Here is a 17,964-nt window from a genome sequence, read left to right as displayed (position 1 = left end):
TTTTCAACTGATTTTATCCCAATATTTTCAAACTGATTTTATCTCTTCCTTAAATTAAGGATTTTGAAAACTGTTAAAAACTTTTCTGAGTCATCCGTCAATCGTCAAGTTCCTTCAGGAACTTCAGGTTCCTTCAGGAACTTCATGTTTCTTCAGGAACTTCATGTTTCTTCTTAGTTCCTTCCAACACTTTTGTTTCTTAAGTTCATACACTGAGTAACTAAGTATATAGAGATATGAGGACATCTTGAAAGCTTGCATTCATCATCAAGTCTTCCAAATTTTGTTGTTCCTACTCCGGAACATATTACTTCAAACCTGAATCTTCTGCTTAACCAAGACTCTTTTAAACATCATTAGTCGGAGTTTGTTTTACGTAAGTCAATCATCAAAATATAAGGTAGTCAATTCAACACCTTTGTTATTCAAAACAAACAACACTCCAAAATTGGGGGATTTTCATTCCATTCCATGTCTTTCCCTTTGTTCATTCCATTCCGATTCATTCGTGCGAACCAAACGACCCCTGATTATTTTATGAGAGAGAAAATTAGGAACTGAACTGAACTAAACTGATTAGAGCTGCACTGAACTGAAATTAAGTAAATGTAAACAAACCCTTGAAATACCTTGTAATGCATGTTTATCTCAATAATAAAACTTTAACGCTTCTCGTCATTCGTAGTTTTGTTCTAGAAGTGGCGCCAAACCTTCAAAACAACTTGAACTCCAGCCATTTCTCCGTTTTCCCAATTGTTATTCTCTCTCCTCTCCTTAAACCCTAAACCCTCTTTCCCCAATTCAATTATTCATCTTCCCAATCAATTTCAACTTAAATCCTTAAAAATGGAGTCGATTTCACTCTCCGATTGCAATTTAGGAGCCCTAGATTCTCTCTCCTCTGATTCAATTGAAGAAATTCTGGAAAGTTGGAGTTGTTTTTGCTCCACCACTGACGCGATTTTGAACGGCAATGTTGAAGTCGATGTTGAAGATGAGTTTGTCTCTTACGTGCATTTTCTCTGTAATCATGGCCTTCGATCGCTCGTCGAAGATCAATTCTTCCAATCTCTTGAGGTTCTACTTCAATTTCTTTCTTGTAATTTTTCTCACTGTTTCTGCTACTATAAGTTATCATATCTTCCCATTGTTTGAGTTTTTCATTTTAATTTAATTTAATTTATTTATTTACTCCGTATTGTTTGTTCATGCTCTTTTTGATGATTATTACGGTGTGTTTGTTAACAATGACAATGTTTTTTGGTTTTAAGGCGGGTCGAAGGGAGTTTTGGGTGGTGAGGGGAAATGGCATGTACATATGATATTAAGAACATGTATTTGTAATGCTGATAACTCAGACGCGATTTGGGCTTATTGTCTCGTGTTAAAGACCAAGGAAGATGGCTTACTTATAAGTCAATAGGCAGATAGTAGATGCAATGCATAGCAATCTGTTCAGTTAACTATTTACATCTCAAATGAACTGCTATGTTGTTTAGTTCGAGATGACTAGTTTATGAATTGGCAGTGATGAACGAGATGGCTTTATTTTTTCCCCGGTTATTCTCAGTCCTACTTAAGCTGCAAAAGGATTGTTTTTTATTAGGTATAAATCCTTAACGGAACAGATTGCTATGCATTTCTCTCCGTGATTCAAAGGGATTCGATCTCAGACTCAAGACTTGAGTGTACATAGAATTTAGATTTGGATGTGTCTAAGGCATTGTTTTGGGTCATTTTTTTTTTATAACTCTGGGTTGTGAATATAAAAGTTACGGTTAGCTATTTTGAAAGCTGTTGCCATTTTACTCCTTTTTTTAATTGGTAGATGTCAGTACCGCATTCTCAGTTGATAGATCCTTTAGGTTAAGCATAAGGTGAAAATTGATAAAGGTGAGACTCTTGTACTAAGAATTATAGTCATTATTAGTAACATATTGAATAAGGAAAGCCTTAATACTCTAGAGTTTTTGCAACATTGTTATATCTTACCATTAGAATAAAGAACAGTAGAACTCATAAAGTTCATATTTGTCAAAATATTGGAAAAAAAAGAAAAAAAAAACTAGTTTAACTGAAACTTTGGTATATAGCTCCTCAAGGCATCCTGAAGTTTATCATCCTTTATACTTTGTATTCAATGCCATAAGTTTCCTTTTTTACTATGTTACCCTGAGTTAAGCTTACTAAATAAAACTCAATCATAAAGTGATCGTCACTATAAAAGGCACTCACACTCTTTCCAAGGTAGAATTATAGTTTATTTTCTTTATTTTATAAAGCAGAGAGAGTATTTCTCTATTTCATTTTCTTCTTTATTTCAATACAGTTTATATGGATTAATCATTCCAGTATATTAATGTTCTATTACAGGTAACTTTTGAGACAAGAGGTGTTTCAAGATTTTGGCATCATTTTGATGCCTACATCAATGGTTCAATGTTGATGGTGCGTATATCTAAGCTATATATACTTTTGTAGACATCAAGCAAAGAGAATATAGCATCATTAGAATATTAGATTGGAGCATTGATCTTTGTACCAAGCTCTTTCATACATTGAGAATATTCTGATACTGTATATTATTTTTGTACTAAAATCTATAGCTGCCAAGGCCTCAACTACTAAATAATAACTTAAATCTCTAAGTACTGTTCTACTATCTAACTTGCATATTTGCAGCCATATATGACTAATTTGAGACAAACTTGATGGCATAAGAACTACTTCGATTTGGTGTAGTCTTGTAAGAAATTCTTGTTTTGTTCCACGTGTTTATACATGACCATTTCCATATTATGAAACAATAGTTTCCTTTTATCAGCAACTTTTATCTACTCCATTATATGTATTGTCCATTGCACAAAGACGGAGCTACTATCCCTATTGGAGACCTATTGTATACTGCATTCTCTTTTAAATGCAACGTTTTGACTTTTATACTATTTACATACTCCACTTTGACTAAACTTGCTAATTTATAATTAAGGAAAAACCTAGTCATGTGGGATCTTGTTAGGTCCGTCTCGGTTTATATTTTATTAATATCAGTATTTTATATTTTTTTCCATATTAGTAATAATAGATATAAATGATTGGAATAACACATTGGCAAGCATATAATGAGAAGTGTTGAATTTAAAAGAGAACAGAGGAAGTATTTGTTACATGTGCTGCATGGTGGAAAGGGAAAAGATGTGGTAGCTAGTAGGCTACAACCTTTCCTAGGCTTTTGTTATTTAGAAAATAGGCTGTGGTCTCTCCCATGTTTTTATTGCAGAAAGTCAGGTGCATGACATATACATGTTTGTCTTTGTCTTTACAACTCCAACTTATGAGCTTAATTATGTTTGTTAAGCTTTGTTCTCTTAGCCTGAAATAAAGTATTCTAGTCTAAATTTTCTAAAGTCTGGCCTAGTCTGAATTTTTCTAGTTTGATCTGATTGTTTGATTTAAGTGAACTTTGACCTTAATTGTACTTCTATGTGTAAGAAAAAACGTCATCAAGTGGGATCTTGTTAGATTCGTCTCAATGTATATCTTTCAAATATTAATTTTCATAACCTTTTGAAATCTATGATACTTGACAATAAGCAAACAAAATTAAGAATATCTGGTCGGATTTAACAAGAATAGTTGAAGAGAACAAAGCCTTATACAAAATTCTAAAAGTTAAGCAATTAACCTTATTTTTTTGACGGGGTGGGGGCAGAATGAAGCGAGTGGTTTAGAGGAAGTACTGTACAAAGCTTTGGAGGAATTATCATTGGTGAAGCGATGCCAGGAGAGAACTCTATTAATGCTTGTTCATAGCCTGGAATCCCACAGAGATAGTACGTTGGATAAAAAACATACCTCTGATGCAGAAAGAGTGTATCTTCTTTCTAAATACAAGCTAATGGTGTCTTCAGTACTCATGGCTTCAATTCCACGTCAGTTTCCTGGTATGTCTTGCCTGTCACTCTCCTCCTTATAAATATTATTCTTAAGATTGGTTTGTGAACTATGGGGTCGTAAGTTGATACCATTAACAATAGTTTTGGGATGCAATGGCTGCTAGATAGATAATTTTATGGTTCAATTGTAATTGACCTAAGCAATCTCAGTGTGGTCTCTATCAATGTGGACCTTTTATCTGTTATTGCTGATTATAGATAGAAATCTACCATTTGTTCCCCAATTGCTTGAGAAGACAAATAATGGCATCAAATTAATGATCTTTAGTTGATTTTTTCGAAAATTGTATTCTTCCCTTCTTGGTTTACATATATAGAAGTAGATTGAATCGCTTCTGATTTGAAAGCTCTTTAATGAGTACAACCTAAGGATGCACAGTTCTATGCACTTCTTATTTTGTATTTGTCTACGTGTTAAGTATCTTATTGCATTACCTAGGTGATTAATAAAGAAAATTTTACATATTATTGGACCCGGGAGTAGAAGATTTTGACATTCTTTGAAGACTTTGATGCTTCATCGTTTCTTTTATAATGTTGAATATATTGTTGGTGTCTTATGTTTGTGACCACTCAGCAATCTTAAATCAGTATTTTAAGAGAAGGCTGGAAGAGCTAAGTACCCTAATGGATGGGGGCTGCCAGGAAGAACTTCATGATAAAGAGAATATGGATTTGGATGAGAAACGCAAATCATTCTCGGGGGTTGGTGAGATGGATATTGATGAGCACCATAATCGGAAGAAGCTCTCTGAGAACAGTTTATTAGTTAAGAACATTGGAAAGGTGGTTCAAGACCTAAGAAGCTTTGGATTCACATCAATGACTGAGGATGCCTATGCTTCTGCTATCTTTTTGCTATTAAAGGTGAGCAGTTACTACTTTACTGCAACCAACAACAGTAGCTGTCCACTATGCTTATTTAATTACTATCTTTTTTGAAGGGTGTAGGGATTTTTGTCAAAAGAAAAAAAGAATAATTTAATTGAATAACGTCAATCATTGTGGGAATTTGATTTCAGGGAAGTATGACTCCTAGGCTTTGAGAAGGACAGATAAAAATTATAATTTGATCAAGTTTTTGGAAATAATAACCAATGTCAAGATGAAATATCTATAAATGTTTTATAAGTTCTACAGAAGTTATTGATTATTTAAAGTAATTTTTGAAAGTGGTACTAGTTCTGACCTCTGACAAGTATGCATCCTACTTCAAGAAGTATGAATTTTTTATTTCTTTAGCGATAGATAATGTTTAGAATAAATACTGTAAGCTGTATCTAGCTAATCATCTTGCCTTGCCCTGGTCTGTAATTGTCTTTTTGATTTGGCAGAATATTTTATTGCTTATTAAACCAAGTCTTCAAAATGAATTCTTTTGTGTACATACTTTCACTTGCATATGAAGTGAGTTGGATCATTTAAAGAGAGCTATAGCTGTAAAAATATAAGGCATTTTAATATGGATTGATTTGCTATAGAAAATTAGAAAGGTCCTCCTAAAAAAAGAAAAAGAAAAAAAAAAGGGAGATATTAGCTTGAATTTAGATGCATCATATTGGCCAATACTGCTTGGTTTGATGGAGCTAAGAGTAATGCCACTCATGGTTCAGTGACCTGAAGAGTCACTTAGCTTTACTAATATCTTTATCAACCTATGTTCTCAAACCTTTTTTTTTTATTTGTGATGATCATGATGGCATAACTAAAAACAGTTGATTCTTAACTTCTCTAATTTCTGGTGACCTTGATGGCTGATGATCTGACTATAACTATTTTGATCTATTTTATACCAACATTTATACTTTTATTGTACCTTAGAGGTAGTCATCTTTTGTATCCGAATTTTAAAAATGCTTATCAAATCTTGATATAATAATCCTTTTCAGGTGTTTTCCATCATCTAAATTTTTTTGATGCTGTGCAATATTTGAAGCTGTTTATCCCCAATAGTTTCAGTTCTTGTTCTGCTCTGCTAACTCTAATGTTGTGCTGTACTTGGGTAATTGACTATTTGTTTTTTGTTTTACTGATAGGATAAAGTTCAAGATTTGGCTGGTGATGATTATAGGAGTTCAGTCCTGGATTCCATCAAATTGTGGATACAGGTAGTTTTCCATAATATATTCCTGTTGTGGGTGCTCTAATTGTATTATAGTGAATCAGTATATACAGCATTTCTGCTTATCATCCATGGCTTTCCTTCAAATGTCATATTTTGACGTGTGTAATTAGGTAGTTCAATTTGATTGACATTATTATGATAAGATTGTTGAGCTTGCTTTATAAGTATCTTACCATAAATGAGTTTGTTAGATGCATGTAAGACTATAGTAGAAGAGGAAGGAACCGTTGATAGCAGACAAGGGTAGTGAATGGCAGAAGGTGATTGTTTGAGGGACAATATATCAGGATTTCGTCCATACACCATAGAGTTATGTTGCAAGGGAGGATTAGGACATATTCCAAAGGACCATTAACAAGTCAGGTGATGGTTTGAATATTGTATTGAAGGAGAAGAAGCATTAAACAACACAGGTACTGAATGACACCATCAGGAGTAGAAGGGAGCAGGGACTGTGGGGGAAGGAGAGGAAATTATACAAGCAAGAGACCAATGAGGCAATGATACAATCAAAAGAGTTAAAGGTTATTGATGGTGTCTCGTAGAAGGGAAAAGTTCAGCATTATGGAAAACAATTCATGAAACTAGAATATTAATTTCAGCCACATTGTGTCTGGTTGGGAGATACTAAATCCAGTTGACTCCAATGTTGTTGTCTAATGAGTGCTCATCCCTGCAGTTCCTATATAGCTAGCCATTGAATGTGTAGGGTTTGCACCTTTGCTTTGCCTACGTTCTGAGTGTGTTTGAAATTGTACTACATTTTCGACATGTGTTGAAAATGATCGGTTCATTTAAAAAAAAAATCATTTCGTTTTGGGGGATTATCAGCTGCAATCGCAATGCATTATTAATGTTTTGTGTCTGTAGCTGTTTATCAATTGTTTCACTTTTGACATATTATCTGAGTATTTGATGATTGATTGGTGAACAATATGAATATATAATTATGACACTTGCAAACGTGTCTATATAACATGTATTCTTGGCCCTTGAATGTATTTATGAAATCAGGCATTCATTTATTTAATGCCCTTATAATGACTTGATCATTGTGATAGATCATGGATGGTTTAATATAAGTCAATGAGTCTTTAATGTGTTAAGTTTTATGGCAGCCTATGGCAATTGATAATGGATATGGTTGCAGGCTGTACCATTCCAATTCTTGCATGCACTCCTTACTTATCTTGGTGATTCTGTCTGCCCTGGCAGCCCATCTTACGGTCTCAAGTCACCGTTGGCTTCACATCCATCTTCATTCTATCCTGGTGTGGACACTCCATCTGAAGGTCTCATCAGATGGAAATTGCGGCTAGAGTATTTTGCTTATGAAACATTGCAAGATTTAAGGATAGCCAAATTATTTGATATAATAGTGGATTACCCTGACAGGTATTGAGTTTTACTATTTATTTTCCTAATAATTCTTAGCCCCTTTCTTATATCTGTTTTCCTGGTAGAGTGGTAGACTGTTTTCCCATGATTTACAAAAGGCATTCTTGTGTTGCCAATTGCCATATTCCTCCATGCTTTGTGCAATCTTAACTTGATACACATCAACATTGTCCCAAATTCCCATTGTGCTCTGTGCAATGAAGCTTTTTCCAGGTTGTGGTAAGGACGGTTTGCAGCTTGTGCATGTGACAATAGAGAGGCATTTTACTCAGACCCTTAATTTAAAACACAACCTTATGTATCACAAAATGACAATGAATTAGACGCTCATATGGTGTAATGAACCATCATGATTGTCCATCTTAATTGGAATAGTGATTTTTTTGGCTCTATTGGAAGTGGACAGGTCTCTGTTTAGGATCCATCACTATAATAACTGTTATCTACGTAGTATTTTTGTTGCAATCATTTGGTAGGTCACGTGTCTAGTGCGTGACTGATCCTATCCCAACAATTTTGGTTTTGTTGCAGAAAATCATGCAGCTGGGTCTTTGTCCTTTGAAAAGGCCTGTTTACTATAAGAAAAAAACGTACCATCAAAAGAGTCTGGAAAAGACTGAAAAAAAAAGCAAATAATTTTTATTTATTTTTATTGTTATTATTTTTTAATCTTGAAGCAAATTGTTCACCCAAGAGTCCCTTTTCTATTCTTTGTGAGCAGCTCACTCAAGCTGGGTTTTCCTCTTTCTATTCTTCACTCTTCAACCTCCTCCTTGCTCTAATGCAAAACTTTCTCCTTTTCTCTGCCCTTTCAGAACTGGTACAGTGATGGTTATCTTTTCCCTGCTAACTGAGTGAGTATGCTTGTGAGCTACTTGAACTTCACTCAACTTATTGACTCCACTCAAATTCTACTCGTTAATGAGTCGACTTGAGCAAGAAGCTGGCACAATGCTTTTGTAGACAGGAGGTGTAGTGGTTTGAACAGAACTCACATGTCTTTATGGGAACTACCCTGTCATATGTCTTGCTGTGGGATGAAGTCATGAAATAACTTTTCTAGTATCCATGTGGAGTGAGGTGGCTTTAATTTGGGTTTATGATAGGTTATACTTGTGATAATTTGCATTTTTGTACACTTGATACCACACAAACTTTATTCCCTCCCATGCGTGCTTATGTCTTGTGCCGTCTTGCAAGTGAGGAGGCAAAAAATCATTTCTTTTTGCTCTGTCTAGTAGCGACTTAACTTGGGAAGATGTTAGTTTGGTACAAAACCATTTACTCTTTGGGATCTTTTGTAGAGAAATTATCAGAAGTTTGAAAGAAAAGGGGCGTGGAATTTTGACAAAGGATATACACAACCGGTAGCCCTAAGGGAAGTATAAGAGTCTGAAAGTAGAAGAAACCTTAATCATTAACTGAACATTGACCCATGATTTGGTCATGAGTTCCTAAATCAATACAAATTTAGTAATTGTATATATTTAATGCTTATAAATGTCCTTAGGGCTACGTTTAGTAAAGCCATCATTTTTTATTGTGGTAGGATGCTTTAATGTCTTTATGTGGGTGCATTGGTGATTGGTTGGAGAGAAATGACAAGATTTCCGTGGTCTTTATTCTTTAATTAATTTATGAGAGCCAGTAGTGTATTTAGCTTCTTTTTGGACTTATCTTTATGGGGGATTTCTTAAGCATCCCTTATCTTTTTGCCAAGATTTCTGGTGGACTACGGGTTCAACTATACATTCTATCTCTTTTTTGCTGTTGAATGAAATTTATTTTCGAACGAAAACAATATATTGCTAGCAACATTTTATGTATGGATCTTTTCTTCCTTCAATAACTTACTTGGCTCCTATGTGACGTGAGTTATACAGCACACATGGAATATTTAATATTTGTTATTCATCAGTTTATGTCGTACTTACATCTTTTTGGTGTCGTAGCTCACCAGCTATAGAAGACTTGAAACAGTGTCTTGATTACACTGGGCAACATTCAAAATTAGTTGATTCCTTCATTTCTGCTCTGAAGTACCGCTTGCTTACTGCTGGTGCATCAACTAATGATATATTACACCAATATGTTTCAACTATTAAAGCACTTAGGACAATAGACCCAGCGGGTATATTTCTTGAAGCTGTTGGTGAGCCAATACGAGAATACTTAAGGGGAAGAAAAGACACCATAAAATGCATTGTAACCATGTTGACTGATGGAAGTGGTGGAAATGCAAGTTCTGGCAATGCAGGGGACAGTCTCCTTGAAGAGTTGAATAGAGACGAGGAAAATCAAGACATTATTGATCTTAATGATGATTTTAATACTGATGACAAGCAAGCATGGCTTAATGCTCAACGGTATGTACATCTTAAAGTTGAATGACCTTCCTGTTTAATTTTTGTAAGCTTAGTGGCTAATAAGTATCCTTGCATGATATTCATGCCGTCGAGATAGCACATATTAGAAACCGATTTCAGGGTTTATTTCTTATTAATTTCTGCAAGTAATGTAGATAGTTAGATACTATGAAATAATTGAATGCTTATAGTTACTCAGACCTTTAAGTCGCGGTCCATCTTTCTTTCCTTTCTTCTCTCTCTCTCTGTGTATGCGTGTTTACAAAATTGTTTTTTGTTTCAGTTGGGAACCAGATCCTGTGGAGGCCGATCCTTTAAAAGGTAGTATGAGCAGAAGGAAAGTTGATGTACTTGGAATGATTGTTGGGATAATTGGGTCAAAGGATCAGCTTGTTAATGAATATCGTGTTATGCTGGCTGAAAAGCTTTTGAACAAATCTGACTATGATATTGACTCAGAGATACGGACACTGGAACTCCTAAAGGTTGGTAGTTGTAGTATTGATGATGCTGTGCATGATATTCATTGTGATTGATGGGCATTACTACCCAATAATTTATAATTTTGAAAAGCAACTGGAAACTAATTTCGCTTGGCCGCTGATTCTCACATGACATTGCTGATGTCTTGTTCACTTTTCCTGTTGGTTAGATACATTTTGGGGAGAGCAGCATGCAAAAGTGTGAGATAATGCTTAATGATCTGATTGATTCCAAGAGAACTAACAGCAATATCAAAAAAACCTTACCCAAGCCATCTCAAGCTGGTAACCCTAAAACTTCTATCTTTTCCTAGCGTAGCTACTAGCTATGTTTAGATTGGGAATTTTATTTATTGAACTTTTGTTGTAGAAGGTGAGGCGAGAAAATCTGAGTTTTCGCTTGATGCTCTTGCTGCAACAATAATATCAGCAAATTTTTGGCCTCCAATCCAGGTATGCTTCTTTGCTTCAATGGTTACTTGATGTCTGGTAAGATGGGATTTCAGTCGAGGGTGATAGCCTTGATGTCTGGTAAGGGAGAGGGCCAGACAAGTGTGTGTGTGTGTGTGTGTGTTAATCTGTGGTCCTAATAAGACTTAGAGGTGTCTTATAACTGCCCGAAACATGCTACACCATTTTCTGTCTGGGTGAGACATGAAGAGGTCAGATACTCAGATTTGGATAGCCCTACCCTGCAACTGCAAATAGGCTGTTCGCTGTTCCATAGAAACTTGATTGGAAAGACAACCACTACTTATACAACAAAAAGTATTGGATAATCTAGTCCATTAGTGAGAATGGGAAAACCTTTTCTGGCCTTAAAGATATACTTCCTCTGTTTTTTTTTTTTAGTTGGCACCTTTCTATTATCATGCTTGCCAACGCATGTTTCTAACGATTAATATGTTTAATTATCAACATTGTAAAATTATAAAAAGTGGATATAAATAAAATATACATTGAAACAATTCAAATAAGATCCCACATAAATATGTTTTATCGTATCTATAAACCACAAAAACGAGTCAAAGCGTGTTGTGTGAATAGTGTAAAAGTCAAATGGTGTCAACTAAAAAAAAAAACGGAGGAAGTATGTATCAAATTGAAAATTCCCTAATTAGTATGAATTGGGTTTCTTAGAAGCAGAAATATGGAGATTTTAATATTGATGTGTTTGGTCAAGATTCTGCTTCTGGACCCTAAAAAGCTTGGCCTAATAAATATTCTGTGCATTTGAAAAATTTATGTCAGAAGCAAGTGCTTGAAACACTTTTTCTTGTAACATTTCTTGCTTTATCTTTTGCTCCTCACTTTTAACACAGCATGACAAATCAATGGCAGGATGAGCCCGTTAATCTACCAGGGTCAGTGGATACACTTTTATCAGATTATGCAAAAAGGTTTCATGAAATTAAAACACCTCGCAAGCTATTATGGAAGAAGAATCTTGGTGTTGTCAAGGTTTGTCTGTTTAAGCTCAACTGCATGCATGATTTTCTGTCAAATAGTGCTTACTTGTTTTATCACTATGCCGAGCTCTATTTTCCTTATTCTCTTTTATATTTTCCATCTTATTTTGTCTTGTTTTGGTTTATTCTCTGTTAAAGCTGGAATTACAATTCGAAGATAAAGCTGTCCAATTTTCAGTAACCCCACTTCTTGCCTCTATCATCATGCAATTTCAGGACCAAACTCGGTAAGTGCCAGATTCGTATTGTATCTTTTACACTTGTTTTTGTCAGTGTGTAACGCTTTCATGCTCATGTTTAGTTGGACTTCCAAGGATCTTGCAGCTGCCGTTGGGGTGCCTATTGACATTCTTAACCGAAGGATAAACTTTTGGATCAGCAAGGTAAGAAATTCTCAGAAGATAGATACAAAATATCTGGATGAGCTATGTAAATTCTGATGCTATGTCGTTCCCTCTGTCAACAAGAGATATCTACTTTGGGTTATATAACTTCCTAGAATAATTATCTGTACTTGTAGTGGTAGTCTATTACTCCTTACTTCTGCATTGATCTCCCCAGGAAGGGCTGACACTTTTCATCCCTTACAAGTAGTCTTCATTGACTAAACACTCAGGTTAAAAAAGACAATTATTCAATAAATGCTTTGCTGGAAAAGTTGATGTGTCTAATCTTATGTAGGTAGTTGATTTAATAACTGATATTTGATACTGTGCTGATAATATATGAAGGGCATTGTAGGCAAAATCCTTAAAATGCTGTACGTGGATTATTATCTAAGACATAATTTGGCATGGATTATGAAGAGGGTCCCCTTAATTACAGAGTGTATACTTTCCATTTTCTGATTAAATCATTGCGTACATATTGTAAATTAAATTTTTAACATTTAGTGTGTCTGCTATTAGAGGTGAGCAAAAAATCAAGGTATCCAAATCGGAACCAAAACCTGTTGGGAACCCTAAGTTCTGGTTCCAAACCCTGGACAAGAGTTTATGTTTCCGGGTAATAAAATTGAGAACCGGTTCCGGTTTAGGTTCTCAATGTTTTAACTTGTAGGGTACCCTATTGATATAGTTTTCAGTACCAGGTACCCAGATTGAAGCCATAACCTGATAAAAAAAAAAATCACTTAAGCGCAAATCATACACAAGTTCAAGCCGTTGTTTGTTGATTTGTTAAAAATATAAATAGAGATTGAAGTTAAAATACGTTTATTCAATTTGCTAGACAACTATTGTTGGTTTGTACTTCGATTACATTTGCTAGACAACTGTTGTTGGTTTGTTGTGCTTGTGACTTGTAACTTTGTGATTTTTTAAAAATGATTTTGCGAAAATTTATTAAGTATATTAAAAAAGGGTACTCGAAACCCGTTCTCATTTTCTAGGAAGTTGTCCAATAGGTTCCGGTTCCGGTTCCTATTTTTAGAAACTTGTTGCAACAGGTTTCGTAATGTAATAGACTAACCTAAGGAGGGGCTATATTGGTAATCTAGTATTATTAGGTTAGATTCTTTAGCTTTAGTATAAATAGAGAGAAGGGGAAAAAGGAAAAGTTAGGCAGAATTTTGGAGTAAATTCTTAGAGTTGTGAGTTTGTGACTTTAAGTCAGTATGGAGTGGTGACCTAAAGTCATTAATAGGGATTGGAATTCTAAAGTTGCTAGCTTGTACAAATCCCTGCTTTTCAATATTTTCAATCAAAGATTTGATGTTTTCCTTCTGTATTATGTGTTAGTGGTGTGTGTGGTGGTCCAGCAAGCATGAGTCTATCACACAGTTCTGGTTCTAAGAAATATGACAGGGTACCCTGTTATTCTCACCCCATTTGCTATTGTGAAGTAATATTTATTTTTCAATAATATCTTTAACAGGGTGATCTATTTAAAACATATCCATGGCTATGCAGCATTAGCTGTATTATGCTCAGATTTCCAGTGGTTCCTCTTCTTGTCATAGTTTTGGTTTTCTGATTCTTTGAGTGCAAATGAGCACAACTTAAGGTAGATGCTAAATGAATTGTATTTAACTAAGATATTTTTATTTGAACTAAAATAAAATGGTATTGATTATATGCTGTAAAGCATTTCTTATTCCCTTTTTTGTTTCTTTCTCCTAGGGAGTTCTTGCAGAATCAGCTGGACAAGATACCAATGATCACATATTTTCACTTATGGAAGGGGCTGACTCTAACCGTACTGGTACTCATGGGGGCAGTAATGATGAACATCTTATGGGTGATGAAGAAGGTGACAGATCACTAGCATCTGTTGAGGATCAATTACTTAAAGAAATGACTATCTATGAGGTAAGGCATTTGAAAGTATATGTAGCAGACTAGCACTAGTAAGAGTATTTTTGGCAGACTAATAGTTTTATTTGATCTGGTAAACTACTTGCATTGTTGATTGCATGAAGTTCTGGTTCGCTGTCTTCAATATATTGCTCTTGGGAGCTGTTCAAACTTTATAGTTTGGTATCATCTAGTACTTGGTGAATACACTTTATATCATCTTTTACCTGAATTGCAGAATCAGATTTATCACTAGCTTGCTAATTTTCTGTTTCAAAATCCTTGAAGGATCTTAAGAAAAGCTGCATCTTATGTTAGTTGTTTGAGATTGGTGTGTGCTTGTTGCTAGCAACTAGAACTACTTTTCATGATGACTTAAGATCTAGTTATGTAACCTGTTGAAAATTATTTGTAATATGATCCCTGTTTTTGTCTTCAAATATACGTGTCTATCTTATTGCATGGGTTAAATTTGTTGTTAAACAACTTTGAAATATGGCAACTTTTGAAATGGGCTGAGTAATTTCTGAGGTCAACGAGTAAGACAGGGAATATCATTCAATATCCTGAACTAATTGTTAAATGCTTCCTTGGTGCATAGATGTTTGTTTATCTTTGACACAATAAAAAAAAAACCCGATAGGACACGTTTGTCATTTCTATTAGAACCTCACAGTATGAGCAATGTATCAGATACGTCACATACAAAATGCTATGGGCTCTGAATTCCAATTTCTAATTGCCTGCATCTTTTTTCAATGCAAGCTATCATTCGAAACATCATACATGATAAGAGTTTAATCTGGTCTTTAATAAAAGCATTGCAATAGCTAGTCCATTAATACTCATTCCAGCTGTTGATGTTGCTTCTTATTATACATGCCCGTTGTATACAACACAACTATTATTTTCACGGTCTACATGGTGTCTCCATAGGTTGGTAGAGAAAAATGCTTTGTATATGCTTGAATTCTTGTATTATACAAACTATTTGTTTCCCTATTGACATGGATTTGCTTTGGCTTTGATACCTGATTCCTTCTCCAAATTGTTGCAGAAATTTATCTTGGGGATGCTGACTAACTTTGGCAGTATGGCATTGGATCGGATTCACAACACTTTAAAGGTGAAATTTATGGTCATTGAATCTTCATTATTTTGTACATTTGTGCCATTTTGTGCCAAGAAAATCAAGGGAGAATATTGCTGCAGATGTTTTGTGTTGCTGATCCTTCGTATGATAAATCACTCCAACAACTCCAGAGCTTCTTAGCCGGTCTCGTTTCAGAAGAGAAGTTGGAACTAAGGGATGGAATGTATGTCTTGAAGAAATGATCAACGTCATGGGCAACAGTATTATTCCTTCTGTTATACAAGTAGGATTGAGTAAAAAAGGTAAGTATCTTGATTATTGTTAGCATTATAGGTGTGGCTCAGGAGAAAATATGTCTAATTTTTCTCATTTGCTGCCTTTGATCTCATCACTTGTATTAGTTGTATATGGTTATGCATATGCTTTAGATGTGTATAAAGTAAGACCGCGTTAGGATAAAGGGTGAAAAGCGGTAAATGTGGTAGTAAGAAATAATATTCTTTAATTTGTAGTCCTTAATTCTAAATGGAAGTATGAAGAGATTTTGGAATAGCCCAAATAACTTTATTATCTTTGTTTTGAGTAATACTAGACAATTTGGCCGTGGAATGCTGATCATTTAAAAATTTGGTCTGACTGAATGAGCATACCTTTCTGAAGGAGAGACATGATTATGCAAATGTTGGAAGTTGCAATGTGATCATGGATACAATTTTACTTCATTGGTTAGGACTTAGGAGTACATTCTGCGGCCGCTTTTGAAGGACTGTAAATTATCAATATTAAGGCGAGAAGAAAAGGCCAAACTTGCATATATGCACCTTTCTTGTACATTCAGTGGCAAATATTTCTGTACCTGTGATTCTGTACTCTATGTAAGGTTCATTGTAAATCTTCAAAAGTTGTAATGTTCGAAGTCTTTGAAAATCAACTTTATGTGCTTTATAAATGCGTGATTGTTGCTGCATTTTTTTTTTTTCCTATTTGACGAGGGACTTGTTGCTGTTTTTGAAGTGCTAAATGAACACATTCATACCTCCTAGCTTGCTAGTTGCAATGAGTATATAAGAATGGGAAATGATGCCCCGATACCTCCATTTTGGCACGTCATTTGATAAAGTGATTAGGCTATAAGTAAACAGACGAATTAAACTATAAAATTTAATTGTAGCAAGTAGCAACATATCACTTTCTTCTTATCGAAAGTAAAATTTTATGATTAATTTGTCCATTTACTTAATCTAATATCTCAAAAGTATGTACCATAGTAGTTGTTACAAGTAAATAAAAAATTAGGCATTGATTGTGAATAAAAGGTACTTGTATAATTTTAAAATGTTTGCATTAAAATATGCTGATTACATAATAATTAATGGTGTCTATCTATCTATATACTATACTAAAAGACAAACGCCTCAATGTGAGACTGACAAATGTCTAATTATGATTCGTTGTCTTTTATTAATTTTTTATTTTATTTATTATTATACATTTATGTTTCCATATGTATAAAAAAATCTATACATTTTATTCTAAATAAATACATAAACTATTATAGTAAAGTCTATTATAGTAAAGTAGTAGACATATACACATGCACGGTATATTAAGAAAAGTATCATAAATATGTTAGTATATGTAAATAATAATAGTTACATAAGAATAAAAAATCTTAGTATAAAAAATATCAAAATAACATATGTATGTATGGTAATTCATACTCTCTAAAATATTATGTTTATAATGAAAGAAGATAATTCGGTAAATATTAACAAGCCTATCAAAGGCATTATATACACTGTAAGCTGCATATGGTAAGCTATAAAGTAGGCCTAATTTTCTACAATTAAGGGAAGACAAGTATACAATAAGCAAAACTATGGCCATGTTTGGTAAATGGCTTTTTGGTGGCTTTTTTGTTAGCTTTTGGCTTTTGGCTTTTTTATGAGGTAAAACAGCCAAAAAATGTGTTTGGTAATTGGCTTTTTAGCCAGTGAAAAAGCTGGCTTTTAAGCCAAAATGAAAAAGCTGCTTTGAGTTGTTGGCTTTTGGCTTGTTGGCCCATAAATTATCTAATAAACAGCCAACTACCAACAATTAATTTACCAAACACTTTTATAAACAGCCAGCTTTAACAACCAATTTCAAAAGCCATTATAAACAGCCAATTTCAAAAGCCATTATAAACAACCAATTTCAAAAGCCATTATAAACAGTCAAACATACCAACTGGTCAAACAAGCCAAGTGAATCAGCCAACAGCCACTAGCCAAACAAGGCCTATGCCAAAAAATGATGCATACATAAAATAGTTTCTGGTTTTAACATAAATAATATCTAATGAAATTTGTATGAGAAAATATTCTCATTCAGTCATTCTATAACAATTAACTTTTCATATTTTCTTACTCTTGTAATGCTCATATTCAAAATTTAAATAATTTAATATGTAATTTTATGAGTTTTATAACATTCATAGTTACTGTATAAAAATACATGTCCGTAAAAAAATGCATTACATACATGATTGGTTAGTTGATAAAATATGTCTTTAATTCTTATTATTTTAATAAATATTTTTTTAATCATATAAAATTTATCAATAACCATTTCTATATATATTGTGTTGTATATTCAATCATCAGTTGTTGATTAGTTATATGGATATTATGTAAAATTTTTTGACACAATGCTTAGCTTAGATAACTGTAAAATATGGCGGTGAATAAGATATAAGGTTATTATCGTGTTTGTAGATAGTGAATGCGACGGGTAAAACAG

The 17,964-nt window shown here is 34.0% G+C and overlaps 1 protein-coding gene across 3 annotated transcripts; it reads left to right on the top strand.

Annotated features, from left to right (window-relative positions):
* The first annotated feature begins 698 nt into the window (after positions 1-698).
* On the top strand, positions 699-16,114 carry LOC110706350 (anaphase-promoting complex subunit 2-like). Of its 3 annotated transcripts, XR_002508327.1 has the most exons (17): positions 699-1,077; positions 2,374-2,448; positions 3,713-3,944; positions 4,534-4,823; positions 5,993-6,064; positions 7,232-7,476; positions 9,432-9,845; positions 10,129-10,330; positions 10,498-10,612; positions 10,698-10,780; positions 11,669-11,788; positions 11,935-12,023; positions 12,098-12,179; positions 13,917-14,105; positions 15,148-15,216; positions 15,303-15,485; positions 15,844-16,114. XR_002508327.1 is itself a non-coding variant. In XM_021884258.1 (16 exons), the coding sequence occupies exons 1-16, from the start codon at positions 847-849 to the stop codon at positions 15,423-15,425; spliced, it is 2,628 nt and encodes an 875-aa protein (XP_021739950.1). In that variant the 5' UTR covers positions 699-846; the 3' UTR covers positions 15,426-16,114. The 3 variants fall into 3 exon arrangements, 2 of the variants coding, with proteins under 2 accessions (XP_021739950.1, XP_021739949.1); XM_021884258.1 differs by having other exon boundaries at positions 10,701-10,780; positions 15,303-16,114; XM_021884257.1 differs by having other exon boundaries at positions 15,303-16,114.
* The last annotated feature ends 1,850 nt before the right edge of the window (positions 16,115-17,964 follow it).

The sequence above is a fragment of the Chenopodium quinoa genome, unplaced genomic scaffold (genome assembly GCF_001683475.1).
Source record: "Chenopodium quinoa cultivar QQ74 unplaced genomic scaffold, ASM168347v1, whole genome shotgun sequence".
NCBI classification, from domain to species: domain Eukaryota; kingdom Viridiplantae; phylum Streptophyta; class Magnoliopsida; order Caryophyllales; family Amaranthaceae; genus Chenopodium; species Chenopodium quinoa.
The sequence above is the reverse complement of the archived record's forward strand: the minus strand, read 5'-3'. Positions and strand labels throughout refer to the sequence as shown.